This window comes from Vicia villosa, linkage group LG2, assembly GCF_029867415.1.
Source record: "Vicia villosa cultivar HV-30 ecotype Madison, WI linkage group LG2, Vvil1.0, whole genome shotgun sequence".
Taxonomy (NCBI): domain Eukaryota; kingdom Viridiplantae; phylum Streptophyta; class Magnoliopsida; order Fabales; family Fabaceae; genus Vicia; species Vicia villosa.
In genome coordinates this window covers 195,068,245-195,084,040 of record NC_081181.1, presented here as the reverse complement: position 1 = coordinate 195,084,040, position 15,796 = coordinate 195,068,245, and the positions used below count along the sequence as shown (strand labels likewise).

At 32.3% G+C, this 15,796-nt stretch overlaps 1 protein-coding gene across 1 annotated transcript; it reads left to right on the top strand.

Annotated features, from left to right (window-relative positions):
- Positions 1 to 9,419: 9,419 nt before the first annotated feature.
- On the top strand, positions 9,420 to 12,218 carry LOC131651003 (receptor-like protein 47). Its single transcript, XM_058920693.1, has one exon. The coding sequence runs from the start codon at positions 9,420 to 9,422 to the stop codon at positions 12,216 to 12,218; it is 2,799 nt and encodes a 932-aa protein (XP_058776676.1).
- The last annotated feature ends 3,578 nt before the right edge of the window (positions 12,219 to 15,796 follow it).

Genomic DNA, 15,796 nt, shown 5'->3' with positions numbered 1-15,796 from the left:
TTCCATGTTTGTAGGTCTGGTTAACTTCTGAATGGTATTAAAAATATCATAGCGGCTTTAACTCCACTTTCCACTACCCTACAAAAATGACTTTACAACGAATGCTTTGCTACAGGAAACATAAGTTAATAAATGGCGCCTCCGATTGTATGATTCACTTGGTTTCAAGGCTGGTAGTTACCTTGTCTTAATTAGTACATAAAAATCCTGCTCTTTCTATGGATTCGACAGTTGAATTATATTAATTGGACGTGTAGACTGATTTTATAATTGAAAGTTGGAAATGACTTATGATACATATAAATAACTTTAGATCTCTCATAAGTGATAGTAACATTCTGTTTCTTTAATGTAACTCTTTTCAGGTTAGATGTTTCTGAGCTGGACTCAAAGCTTTCTGAACAATCAAAAATCCACAACTTTCTGTACTCGGACACATACACATGCATGTCTAGCTGCTAATAAAATTGATAATGCTATAACTACCATGAATAGTTATGCACCTTGTACTTATTAGGTTCACGGTCAAGCTGAATGCACTTACTTTTTATATATATTTTCAGACTGATAAAAATAAGAGACTAAAGTACACCTCAAAGTTCTATACTTTTTTCCTCCATAATGTTCATGAACAAAATCAACCTGAGGAATGATCCTACTCCATAAAGCATGTCTTCAACCTTCTTGGAATACCACATCCTCCATCTCTCCCAAAATATAATGGCAAATATCAAAACTCCAAAACCAAAAGTGAATCCCAACTCAGCACTTAAGAAGTTCCAATCAATATTTGAACTCTCATCATGTGTTTCAGATCCTTGTGGTTGTGGTGAACACCCTCTCTTTTACCATTGGAATTTTGAGTCAATGGATATCCAAATAGCACTTCATTACCGATAAAAGAATATGCTTGAAATGACTGAATTTGTGTTCCAGTTGGTATTTTTCCCACCAAATGATTGTATGAAAGGTTCATAACTTCAAGAAATGATAAACTTGCAATTTGCAAGCTCTGGATGAATCTCTCCACTTAATGAGTTGTTGGAAAAATCTAAGGACTCGAGATGTTTTAGATTGCTTAAAGAAGAAGGTATCTTTCCCGAGAAAGCGTGTTGTGACAAGTTAAGTGCATGCAGTGCTGTAAGATTCATAAGCTCTTCAGGTCTTGGTCCTTTAAAGTTGTTGGATGAGAAATCCAATGAAGTTATTGGCTCTTCAGTTATTGATTCATAAGCACTTGTAGTGAAGGTATTTGGAAGATCTCAATCGGGCATTTTCCGTTGATAAATTCATGACTTCAGTCAAGAGCTATAACATCTCCTTTGTTGTTGCATGTAACTCCATTCCATTCACAACAATGTTTGCTTGGATTCCAACGAACAAGTTTTTTGGAGTTGGTTGAGTTGAATGTGAGGTTGTTTTTCAACTGGAGCAATAAGGGTTGTTGATCACCAAGACAATAGTTAGTCACAAAAACCCAATTGATGATGAGGTTTATGAGACAAAAGGGTAGCAAGGGGAGCCATGAACATGGGTGTTCATTAAACCGACATTAAAATCAAACCATGGTGTTTGGGTCGAGTATTTTTTAGTTCGGACAAAAATCAAGCCAAATCAATGAAACTCAATATTAATTGATCCGGACAACGAATTTCTAAAATTCTACCTGCGAGCCCGTCTATCTGAAACAACCATATTAATTCATATAATTTATATCAACATTATCATGCAAATTAAACGATATTCAATTTAAAAAAAAAATGAAATATCATTTGTGACATTCACTATCTATACGGAAAAACGAAGAAATTAAAATATTTATATTATTATGGAAAATTAGTTGATGTAAAATAAATATTTTCAAAAAAGTTTTTTTGCATGTTTGTTTCTAACGTATCCGACCAATCCAACTCAAATCAACTCGTTCTTTCTCAGTATGGTTCGGTTTGAGTTTATAGATATTTTTACAAATTTAATCCAAACCATTTATTTTTGATCAATTTAAATATCAGATTATCTTGAAATCAAATCAAAGCGAACATCCATAGCGATGAAATCATGAAATCATAAACGACAAACAAGTTGTTATAAAAATGGTTTATGTTTTTTTTATAAAATACTCGAGCTTATGTTTTGTTTTCTTTTTGACCCATTTTGGACGCTATATTTAACCCATTTTGGACGCTAGCTATCTTGTACACACGATTCAGATCTATTTCTAACAAGATTGATTAAATTCTTCTCAATTGACCAACGTAGCTAAGTTATTGGTCGACGACTTTGAACATACGGATGGTACAACAATCACTTCATAAGACTAGGCTGAGAATAAATTGGGATGAACTATGAACTATGATTTTCAATTAAGTCGACTCCCATAAAAAAAGAAATTGATTATTTCACTATAGGTGCTGAAAAAATATCCTATAAAAATTCGAAAATATCACTCTGAACGAAAATACATTTTTGAATGTACCATGAGTTTCACTAAAATACGTCTCGGTGAATCTCATCGCATATTATTTTTCTATTATTTAGTCCGAAGATGCATATTCGGTCCCACTCTATCAATGTATTTCTAATTTAACAAGTGAGTAACAAATTTGAAAGTGCATTTTTGAATTTGTGAATTAGGAATTCGATAACATGTCACCTTTGCATGTTAGCTACAATTTCTAAAGTTCATTTTCGAATTCTTCAAACATGATTTTTAATAAAACAGAACCTTGCATGCTCTTCTTGTTGGGAAAATAACAAACATAGAGAAAAAGAGGAGCACAATCACAACATAAGAACATTAACGTGGAAACTCCAAAACCGGGTAAAAAACCACGGCCGCTGTCAATAGACAACCAGAGAATAACACTATGTGAAAATTATTACAACACATAATATACCCTCAACTAACCCAGGCCCCCAGTACACCCATACCCTACAAAACAAATATTTAACTACATCTCACAACACTCTAATACAAGAGCATAAGAGAATAAAGAAAATCAAATACAAGTATAAAGTGCTTTTGAATGTTGTAAAGAAAAACTTGAGTCCTATATATAGCATTAGACTCCCTCTTATTTTACAAAACTAAGTGATGTGAGACTTCTTCAACATGTATATTTTCAACCAACCCCAACAATCTTCACATTGATTGAAAATAATACATAAATTTCCATTGTCTTCACCAACAATCATACTCCACCATAAATAGTAAAGTCACTTGAAGCTACACCACTCCAAGAATTTACAAAACTAAGCGATGTGAGACTTCTTCAACATGTATATTTTCCACAGACCCCAACAATCTGTTGGGGAATCCGGGAGAGTCGGGAGCACCAATGAGACCAATGCTCCAGGGCCACAAGAGAGGGAGGCGCCACATCTCAACCCAAAACCTTAAGGTGATAGGTAAATGGATCTTCCCTATTATAAATCCAACATTCCATCCATTCATAGGCAATGTGAGACTTTAATCACTCACACTTGCACACAACATTCTCCCCCATAAGTGTGAGTCCCCCACATTCTATAATAGGATCCAACATCGGATTCCGCTCTCACTCCCCACTAAGCTGAACCGCGACTTTGATACCACTGTTGGGGAATTCGGAAGAGTTGGGAGCACCAATGAGACCAATGCTCTAGGACCACGAGAGAGGGAGATACCACATCTCAACCCAAAACCTTAAGGTGATAGGTAAATGAGTTCTCTCTCTCTCTTATAAATCCAACATTCCATCCATTCATAGGTAATGTGGAATTTTAATCACTCACACTTGCACACAACACTTCCTCCTCATGATCCTTCCATTTTTAATCAAACACAATTTTCTCTCAAAACCCTTACAAAAATTCCTTTCATTCTCAATCCAGTTTTGCACTCCAAAATTTTATTCTTGTGTTTCAAGGTAAAAGGAGCAAAGAAGCTGGAATTTAAGGTAAAAATCATTTATTTCATTCCTTATTGCACACATTAATCTGGTTTCAGAGCTAAAAAAGTTACTTTGCATCCGAAAATGCATTTTCGGATTCTAGGTGAGTTCACACGAAAGTGCATTTTTGAAATATCCCAGTGTTCATTTCAACCTATTCTTTAATATTTTATGTTATTGTTTGCCTTAGATATGGTGCACCATGATGTTTCTCCCAAACAAATTGTGTCTACGGATGCCAAACGTGTTGATGTCAAGGAGGTATATACGGACAACCAATTTACAAATGGACAATAGTTTGAGTTTCACGATCATATGCTCTAATGGATTCGTACGGATGCATCCAAATTGGGGTTTGGTGTTGTAATCGTAAGGTCCGATAACGGTTTAGATAGAAGACTTGCATTTGTGACAATGAGATGCGAAAGAAGTGAGAAGTGCAAAACTCCTCTCCGAAAGTTCAAACGAGATGACACCAATTTGAGGAAATGTGAATGTCCCTTTAAGTTGCGTGATTATCTTTTGAAAAATAAAAAATAGAGATTTTATGTGATTTGTGGTTTACATAACCATGACATGTGTGGCAAGTTAGGCAACCATCCCATTGCATGCCTCCTTATGCCGAAAGAGAAGAAAATCGCTTGAGACATGACATTGAATATGGTGCAGCAGAAAAACATACTTGCAACTTTGAAACATAAAAGACCCAGAAATATCTCAAATATCAAGCAAGTATACAATATTCGTGTCCTTAACTAAGCTGGTTTATATAACAACTCAGTGACAATTCTGAAGATGCATGTCTAAAAATTTTAAGCGTGAAATTTAATAAAACACCACCTTGCATGTTCTTCTTCCTCATGATCGAACTCAACTTCATTCTCAAAACCCTTAAAAAACTTTCTTCCATCCTCAATCAACTTTTTCAATACCAAAATATCATTATTGTATTTTATCACATCAAAGGGAGCAAAAGAAGCTGAAATTTAAGGTAAAGTTCATTCATTTTATCCCTCATTCCTTGCATTAATATGATTTTTGAGCTGAAAAAAGAACATTGAGTCCGAATATGCATCTCCATACTAAGTTTCGTGTGTTTCAGAGATGCATCTCAGGAACACATGAAACTTTGAGTTTTTCAATTTGTTTTTATGTTATGATTGGTATTCGATATGGTGCACCCGAATATGTTTCTCAAAGCTACTGTGATGATGGATGTTAAACCTGATGAAGTGAAGAATGATGTTAAACTGATTGGTACATTGATTCTTGTCGAGATAGATGTTCGTGAACAATTTACAAACAAACAACAGTTTATTGTTCGTGAACATATGCTACAATTGGTCCGCATGGAGGCCGGTAAATTGGGGTTTGACGTTGTAATCAGAAGTCTAATAATGGTTCTAATAGAAGACAAATATTTTTAACAATGATGCGAGAAAAGTGACACATACCAACAACCGATTAGGAAATTGAAAGTGATGATACTAGATCGAGAAAATGTGAGTGTCAGCTTAAATTGCGCGCATATCATAAGGAAAATGATACATGCAATTTAATGTGGTTTATAGTATATATAATCCAGGGCCGGCCCTGTGGATGTGCGGGGAGTGCTACCGCACAGGGCCTCCAATTTTTTAGGGCCTCAAATTTGATAGATATGCTTAATATACATACAAAAATATATATTATATATTTTTTGTTCCATTTTCAATCACATGTTGTAGGCTAGCCGAGTGGCTGGGTAAGTTTAATGTTGCAATTAACTTAATCAACTTTTTTTTAAATTTTATTTTGCAATAATTTAATCAATTTTTAATTTTTCTTTTATTAGTATATTGAAGTAAATTCTATCCAGCCTACAACTTTAATATATTTTATTATTATTTTTTTAAAATGCTGCAATCAACTTAATCATTTTCTTTCTTTCTTTATTATTATCTTTTATTGATGAAGAAAAATTTTTAACTGTAAATTTAAAAATATTTATATTTTTTATTATTGTAAATCGGCGCATTAATAAATTTGAAATAATAGTTGTAAGACTTTGGAAATTTAAAATTTCTCATTGTTGGTTAAAAAAACACTTCCTTATTAATATTATCAAAAAAATTTCAAGGAATTATTTCCATTCGTTAAATGATATGAACTTTTCTATAAATAAAAAATGATAAGAGTAGAAAAATGCGAAAAATCTAAATTTTGATGAGTCAATTTCTACATAATATCTTTATATCATTTTTGTTTTTATATAAAATTTTATTTACAATTTTAAATGAAATATGTTTTTTTTTAATTTGTCGTGTTTTTGTTTATTAAAGGCCTAATTTTAAAATAGAATATGGCCTCCAAATTGTTTGGGCCGACCCTGATATAATCATTCCTTGTGTCACAAGCTAGCCGTTTGTCCTATTGTATGTCATCTTGTTTCGGAAGAGAAAGAACTTGTTTCAGACATGACATTAAACATGGTGGTGCCGAAAAATATAATTTCACTTAGAAATAGAAAATACCTCAAAATATTTTAAATATCAAGCAAGTATACAATGCGCGTGCCCGAAACCAACATAATGAGATACATACATCTTTTGGTATGTGCATTATTGTGTTAGAACACTCATTCAAAGACAACATCCTTTATTCACAATTGGTTGACAGCATATCTCAGACGAGATTGAATTTTATTTTTCACGAAGCCAAACGAGCAGATAAAACAGGTTCATATAGCTTAAACTGTGGTTGTGCACTTAGGAAGATGTACGGTTATCCACATGCTTGTTTAATTTCAAATAAGATAAAGCTTGATAAACTGATACATATGGATGAAGTTTACACTCACTAGAAAAGGCCCCGGTTGGATGACGATGATGTGACGAAGGATGATAAATCAAGTACAACTATTATGACAGAATGGAAAGTAGATTTTTGAAAGCCGATGACAACATAAAATTTCACATCAAAGAGAAGTTGAGGAAGATTGCCTATCCTGAAACAACATATTTGAAACCACTGTCGGAACTAGTTAAAACAAAGGGCGCCCCTAAAAAAGTAAAACCGACACAGAGGGATAACTCTACAAGACGGTCTTCTTCATACTTTGAACATGTCGACTCACATTTTACGAATTCTCCAACTCCAAAATATAAAATAAGTGTTTTCAAGGGTGCTCGTATTAGCATACCATCTCCTTCACCATCGTTACCAAAAATCATCCACATTGAAGATATGTCACTTTTTATGCACAAATACCTTGAGCAGATTGTAGATGTTAAACGCGACGACAACTGTAGTTGTCGAGCTGTTTTGGATTTTCTCGGTAAAGGAAAGGAGAACCACTCATTTGTCTGCCACCGGCTTATACAAGAGTTGACGATGCATAGGAAATCATACACAACTCTATACAGGAAAAAATAACATTACGATAAAATTCTCAATGCTCGTGTTCCTTGTGTTAATGGTCCGACACAGATTGAAAAATGGACGCGCTTCCCTGAAATGAGACATCTTATAAAAAATTCTTATGATAGGGTGTGTCTTGATTTGGCACAGTATGGTTTATCGAAAATTTTTTTCCACTTCGAAGTAGGCCACCTCAAAATCCATCCGGACGCATCATTTGTATTACGTGGCTTTCAAAAACTCAACATTTTGTTCAAATTTATTTGAAACTGAGGTGTCCAATACCAAATACATTACCAATGTGGATGTTACAATTCACAAAAGAGACTAAAACTTGGCCGAATCACTATTTGGAAAGGATGGAAGAGTTCACCAAGTTGAGCGACATTGAAAGGTAATCAAATAATGAAAGATCAAAGGAAGAAACAACCAATAGATTCAGGTGGTCACTCATGTTTTGATGCATTTTAGTTTTCATCTAATAACGTAACTCATTTTTTGTATGTAATGTTGTCAATGATGTAATTTTGATATAATTTGAGACATACATAATGTATATTAGGGGTGACAAAACGGGCCGCCCGCCCCGCCTTAAGCCTGCCAAGTAAAAATGGGCATAAAAATCTAGTCCGCACCGCCAAAGTGGCAAGTTGGCGGGCGGCTGGCTTGCCCGTCTATTATTTATTTATTTTAATTTTTAATAGACTAATATGATTTTTTTTTTTACTTTTCAATTAATTTGTTCACTTATTTTTTACGTAAAAATCATTGAAACAGAGGATTTTACGGATGTGCGTCTTCGTAAAAAGCCTTATTTTGTAAAAAAAAAAAAGGGCGTGTCCGAATATGCATATCTAAAATATGCCCTGATGACAGGATATTATTTTTAAGGTCCAAACTGATCTAAAACATGTATAAGTAGGGGCTCTTTCATCATATGTTCTTTAAAAAAATGCAACATTCCAGAATGAATACATATCCCCATCTTACATATGTGTATTTCAATCGGGCAAAACCCTCACTTCAATTCAAGGTCTCCGAGGACATGCCTCTCGTCGATATGAAATCCAAACTGGATGCTCTTCTACGCTATCCAAAAAATTTAAGAGTTGTCAAGCTCGAGTATCGTTCACCCTCAATTGATGGTGAATGGAAGATATGTTTCATCAAGCTTGAACTGAAAACAGATGATGATTTAAAGGTCAAGTGAAGTACATTTTACCATTACTCATCAAAGGGTCCGATTGAAGTGGATGCGACGATTCCAAGATCGAGCAAAAATATTCTAAAGATGTTGCAACATCCTGAACTACACATTTATAATAAAATATAATGATAAATTTATGCCAACAATTACCTATGTAATCTTAAATATTTTGATGTTAGTTTGTGCTGTTTTTCAACATTCTGCAATTGTTTTTGGTTTGACCTATCAGAACATATTTTGGAGTTGTATCTCCGTAAAATTCTATGAGTTTTAAATTAAGAATTGTAACGGAGATTCATCTTCGGACTCACCTTAATGTGGAGATGCCTCTCCGAATTAAATTTGAAAAAAATAATGGTAACTCACCGATTTATGATGACGCGTGCATAAAAAGGTTGTGTCCGAAAATATATCCCCAATTTCTAAAGACAACGGTGACTTTTTACTGTGCTGGAGAAACACTCCATAGATATGGGATGAGTATTCCCAAAAATTAAACCTAATACAAATTACCAGTCAAATTTAAATATCGAAGTTTTCCTATTAGAGCACCGACTTAAATCTTGAAAATCTTAGTTCATCGCAATTTATTCTTAACCTAGTCACCTTTGAAGTGATTGTGTACCACCCGTAAATTCAAAGTCCTCAACCAGTAATTTAGCTACGTTGGTCAATTGGGAAGAATTTGATTAGTCTTGTTGGAAATATGTAACATTGTAGACCTTGGTGAGTAGAGATTTGAATCCTGTGGAAAATAGCATAGCGTCCAAGATGTGTCAAATAATCTATAAATAGAAAGCATAGCATAAGCTCAAAAATATTAAAAAAAAACATAAACCATTTTCATAGCAACTTTGTTTCTCATTCATAATTATCTTAAAATGAAAATGATTTCATGTCTCCCTTTGCTACCCTATTGTCTCATAAACCTCATCATCAATAGTGTTCTTGTGACTAGCTATTATCCTGGTAATCAACAATCTTTGTTGCTCCAATTGAAAAACAACCTCACATTTAACTCAACCAACTCCAACAAACTTGTTCATTGGAATCCAAGCAAGCATTGTTGTGAATGGAATGGAGTTACATGCAACAACAAAGGAGATGTTATAGCTCTTGACTTAAGTCATGAATTTATCAATGGAAAATTTCCAATTGAGATCTTCCAAATACCCTCACTACAAGTGCTTGATATTTCCTACAATCTTGGTCTTCATGGTTCCCTACCAAACTTCACTCATCAAGGATCTTTGCACAACTTGAATCTTAGCCATACAAATTTTTCAGGACCAATTCCAAAGTCTATTCACAATTTGAGGCAATTGCATACATTAGATCTATCAAATTGTCAACTTAATGGTACACTTCCTAATTCATTGTTTGATCTTACTCAACTTGTTCATCTAGACTTGTCATACAACAACTTCATTGGTCCTCTTCCATCTTTTAATAGGTCTAAGTCCCTCAAAGTTTTGTCCCTCAATCATAATAATTTCAATGGTACAATTCCATCTACTCATTTTGAAGGACTTGTAGACCTCATTAGCATCGATTTAGGAGATAATCAGTTTAATGGAAGAATCCCTTCATCTTTGTTTCGACTTCAATCTCTTCAACAACTCATGTTTTATTACAACAAATTTGAAGGTGTGTTAGAAGAATTTCCAAATGCGTCTATGTCGTTATTAGAGATGCTTGATTTAAGTGGAAACAATTTTGAAGGTTCTATTCCTATGTCTATCTTCAAACTCAAAAGACTTATTTTGCTTCAACTTACCAAAAACAAGTTCAATGGTACTATACAACTTGATGTGGTTGGAAGGCTTCAAAATTTAACCACACTTGATCTTGGACACAACAACTTGTTTGTTGATGCAAATATAAAGGATGGACATGATGCATCATCATTTTTTCCTAGTTTGATAAATCTTTGGTTGCCTTCATGCAATTTGAGAGCATTTCCAAACTTTTTGAAATATAGGTCTTCAATGCTCTACCTAGACTTATCTAACAACCAAATTTCAGGAAAAATTCCTAATTGGATTTGGAGATTTGATTCTATGATTGTTCTAAATGTTTCCTATAACTCTCTAACCGGTTTTGAAGGGCCTTTGCATAATCTTAGTTCGAATTTGTTTAAACTTGACCTTCATTCCAACCAATTTCATGGCCTTGCTCCAACTTTTTTGAAAAATGCAATCTATTTGGATTACTCAAGCAATAAATTCAATTCTATTAGCTTGAAAGACATTGAAAATCATATGCCTTTCCTATATTACCTATCTCTTTCAAACAATAGTTTCCATGGAACAATCCATGAATCCTTTTGCAACATTTCAGGCCTTAGAGCACTTGATCTTTCCTATAATAGCTTCAATGGAAAAATTCCAATGTGTTTGACAAAAAGGAGCAACACTCTTAGGCTACTAAACCTTGGTGGAAACAAACTCAACGGTCATATTTCCGATGCATTCTCAAAATCTTGTGATCTAAGGTTTCTAGATCTAAGTGGAAATCTTCTCAAAGGAACCATACCAAAATCTTTGGCTAATTGCAAACACCTTCAAGTTCTCAACCTTGGAAGCAATCAATTGATTGATAAATTTCCTTGCTTCTTGAAGAAAAACTCCTCACTAAGAGTCATGATTTTAAGGTCAAACAGATTGCATGGCAATATTGAATGTCCTAATAACAATGCAAATTGGGAGACAATTCAAATTGTTGATCTAGCAAACAACAATTTTAGTGGTACATTACCACCATCATTGTTACAAAGCTGGAAAGCATTGATGATTGATGAAGATAAAGGTGGAAAGTTTGGTCATTTATTTTTCAATCTCTACGATAACTTCAATCCCACGAATGTCAAAACCGCAATAGTAGATCTCAATAGCGAGCTTCAAATGAAGCTAGCAAAAGTTATAGCATCGGAACCACCTTTTTTGCTTGATCATATAGTTTCTCATATTTTTGAGGAAGGTGTTGGTCTTAGAAGTTATGAGGATTCGGTTACAATTGTCAACAAAGGTAGAACATTGAATTTGGTTAAAATTCTTATTGCTTTTACTTCATTGGATTTCTCATCCAACAATTTTGAAGGACCAATACCTGAAGAGCTTATGAATCTTACAGCACTGCATGCACTTAATTTGTCACAAAACGCTTTCTCGGGAAAGATACCTTCTTCCTTAAGCAATCTAAAACATCTCGAGTCCTTAGATTTTTCCAACAACTCGTTGAGTGGAGAGATTCCTCCAGAGCTTGCAAGTTTATCATTTCTTGAAGTTATGAACCTTTCATACAATCATTTGGTGGGGAAAATACCAACTGGAACACAAATTCAGTCATTTCAAGCAGATTCATTTATCGGTAATGAAGGGCTATTTGGACCGCCATTGACTCAATATTCCAATGGTGAAAAAGGGTGTTCACCAGAACCACAAGGATCTGAAACACATGATGAGAGTTCAAATATTGATTGGAACTTCCTAAGTGCTGAGTTGGGGTTCACTTTTGGTTTTGGAGTTTTGATATTTCCAATTATATTTTGGGAGAGATGGAGGATGTGGTATTCCAAGAAGGTGGATGACATGCTTTATAGGATCATTCCTCAGGTTGATTTTGTTTATGAACATCATGGAGGAAAAAAGTATAGAACTTTGAGGTGGAAACCATACTGAATACTCTGATGTGTGTACTTTTCTCTTTTTTTATTAGTGTGAAAATAAAAAGGGATTTATCGAACTATTCAGTCAAGTTCAATGATAGGTCTTTATCTTCAACCGTTTAACTGTTAAACTATTTAAATGTTGTTAATTAATACATGTTAAAAATCTTAAACCACAATATAAACAGTAATCCTCTCATATTCACTATTTTCTAGTGTAATCTCTCAAATTTCTAAAAAGGTAGGTCATTCATAATTATATTTTATTATAATAGACTATAATTTAATTGATAAATATCTATTCGTTACCAATTTAATTTATTTTAAATCCTTCACGTTATACCCATCGGAGTTAACTCGTGAAAAAAAATTGTGAATAATCAACACAATTATAGTGAATTTCTCCATTCTTTACTCTGCTTGCACAAAATTGTTTTCTATAGTTTTTCTTATGTTATCTTCTTCGCTAAGAATTGACATCTGGAGTCTCGTTCTCAGGCAAGAGCCTATGAGTGAAACACAATGTGTGTGAGTGTAAGTGAAGCACGGTGAGAAAAGAAATGGAAACTATATAATTAAAAAGAATGAATGAAGATTTTATCCACATCAATGATGTTATCTATGTTACATCAGTAAAGAATAATTTGTTAAGTATGAGACAACTAATGTAAAAGAGTTTCAACTTCAAATGAAACAAAATAGAATGCAAGTGTTTTATGCTAAACAAATAATAGTGATTCAAGCTCAATTGTATAAGAACAAAACCTTTCTAAATAGAATAGCGAATAGGTTTTTCTAAATTCTTAATTGTTTAATCTTAACAATTTTTACCACTTTTTTTAGCTTATAAATAGATTTTCCTAGTTTTCAATAATCACATGATTATGATTCATGACTCAAAATATCAATCTCATCATCATCACTCATAGCCATCTACTACTTTACTCAATAAAGTCATTGACATATCAACAAATACATCAATAGATCAATAATCTCATGTCCGTCCCGCCAAGGTGGTGGGCTTGTCCGCCTATTTTTTTTATATTTTTATTTTATTTTTTAAATAGATCAATAGTCTTTTTTTTAACTTTCAATTAAATTTTTCACTTATTTTTTAAAATAATTTTTTAATAACGTATCTTTTTAACAAATTTTACCTAAAAAATATTGCATATAGTTACAAATAAATATATAAAATAAAACCATCAAGAATTTGAATTACTAAAATTAACTTAAACATGGCGGAATTAAGACGAGACGAGCTTATGAGACGGATTTTAGCGGGACGAGCTTAGGCGAGCGGTGGGTTTTGGCGGGGCGACCAATAAACAAACATCATCATCATCATCATCATCATCATCATCATCATCATCATCATCATCATCATCATCATCATCATCATCATCATCATCATCATCATCATCATCATCATCATCAAAAAATAGCCAATATATATCACACACATTCACTTAGCACTATCATGCAAATCCTATACAGTATATAAGTAAGGATTGTGATATCCTATATGAAGTCAACCTTGTTCCTTATGAATTGACATTTATCTTGGAAGCAACCTTGCAAATCAAAGAATTCTACTTTAATTTTAGATTTATGAGAAATAAAATGTGAGATATGGTGTTTCTTTATAATGTTTTTTAAGTTTAACCCCAACGGAAAAAAGGAAATAAAGTTAGCAAAATGGATTTTACAGATAATACTAAAGAGTGTTGTTTCAGTTTTTTTATTAATAATTTTTATAGGGTTATATATTTTTGTTTGAAAAAAGTTTATAAATTTTTTTAAAAACATTGAAAAAATATTGGTTTAAATATTTAAAAAAAATAAATTTAGATATATTATTATTTTGATTGAATTTAAAAAAAATACTTAATTTGAAAATTATTTTAAATAGTTTTTTATAAAAAAAATATTTTTGAAATACAACTTTTTAACTATGTGTTAATATTTAATAGTGTATATTTTTGTTATTGAATAATCATTAATTAATTTTTTAATTGATAAAAAATAAGTTTAAATTTTTTAAATATTTTTAAAAATATTTTTTGAAAATACAAAGAATAAAATCAATTTTTTAAGTTAAAATTAACTGTCCCAAAAAAACATAAATAAAGAATACTTAAAAGATAAAATTAACGGTCCAAAACAATGCTTTAAAATTCAAACGGGTGACCGTGGTCTAAGATTGATCCAAACAAGTGAGAGATATCACATATTCACTTAAACTTTTTAGGTAATAGATGTATGAGTCATCTCATTTATAAAATGCTGGCTTAAATATATTTTTGATCCCTGTAAGTTAGCGGGTTTTTTATTTTCGTCCCTATATTTCACTTTCGTGTTCGTTTTAGTCCCTAAAATCAAAATCCGCAAGAAACCTGCAGATTTTCCTACGGATTTTGGCTTTAGGACTAAACCTAAGGCAAAAAGTAAGATATAGCCATATAGGAACTCAGACAAAAAAAAAAACTTACATGGACGAAAATAAAAAACTCATTAACTTACAAGGACCAAAAGTGTATTTAAGCCTAAAATGCTCAACCTCTACTTTTCCAAGCAACGTGGAACTTAGAACTCACACTTGTAATTCAACACAACTATACTTGTTATTCAAAAATCTGTCACTCAAGTGTGAGTCCATCTACTATACTCCCCCTCAAACGAAAGTTATTTCATCCACATGTTTGTACCCCATTGAGTGACACTTTTATCTCGTCATGGGCATTTTAAGAGAACACGTCGTCTGTCCACCATGTCAAGAAGACTTTCAACACAAGGAACTGGTCTCTTACTCGAACCAAGTTCTAATACCATTGTTGGATCATCATGAAGGAGAAAAATCACATTAAGTCAAACATTCACCTAAAGATCAAAGACTCACTCAAACAAATAAAAGTCACACCAAGATATTCATATAAAATTTAATGTAAGACTTAAAACTCACACTTATTATTCAACCAAGTACACTTGTTTCTCAATTGAGTCATAACTACTAAAAATTAAAAATAATATAATAAGTTATTGAAGATACATAAGAAAATAAAAATCTATTATAATATATGTTATAAAAATTACATTATTATTATTATTATTATTATTATTATTATTATTATTATTATTATTATTATTATTATTATTATTATTATTATTATTGAAAACTCACATTTTTCGGAAGTTTTCATCTCATGTTTTCTTAATTTGAAAAGGAAAATTGAATTTCAAAACTTTTTAAGATAATTTTGGTTTTTTTTGAAGATCGATAAAATGAAAAGTGTTTTGAAATCCAAATAAGTTTTTATTCTTTAAGTTTTAAAAAATTAAAAAACAATTTTTAAAAATTAAATCAAACAAGGTTTTAATATCCAAATCATCTTATAGAACAATGCAAACTTTCTTAGTGGCGTTTTTTCAACATTAGAAATTGGGTCTCTTACAAATCAAACCGAGCCAATTTCAACGATTTTGATTAATTTTGTCAAAATTAAAGAGTAAGGATCCTCTCTATTTTTTTTTTTAAAAAAGTTGTTAATTATTAAAGTTTATAAATCAATAAAAAATATAAGTGTTCTTATT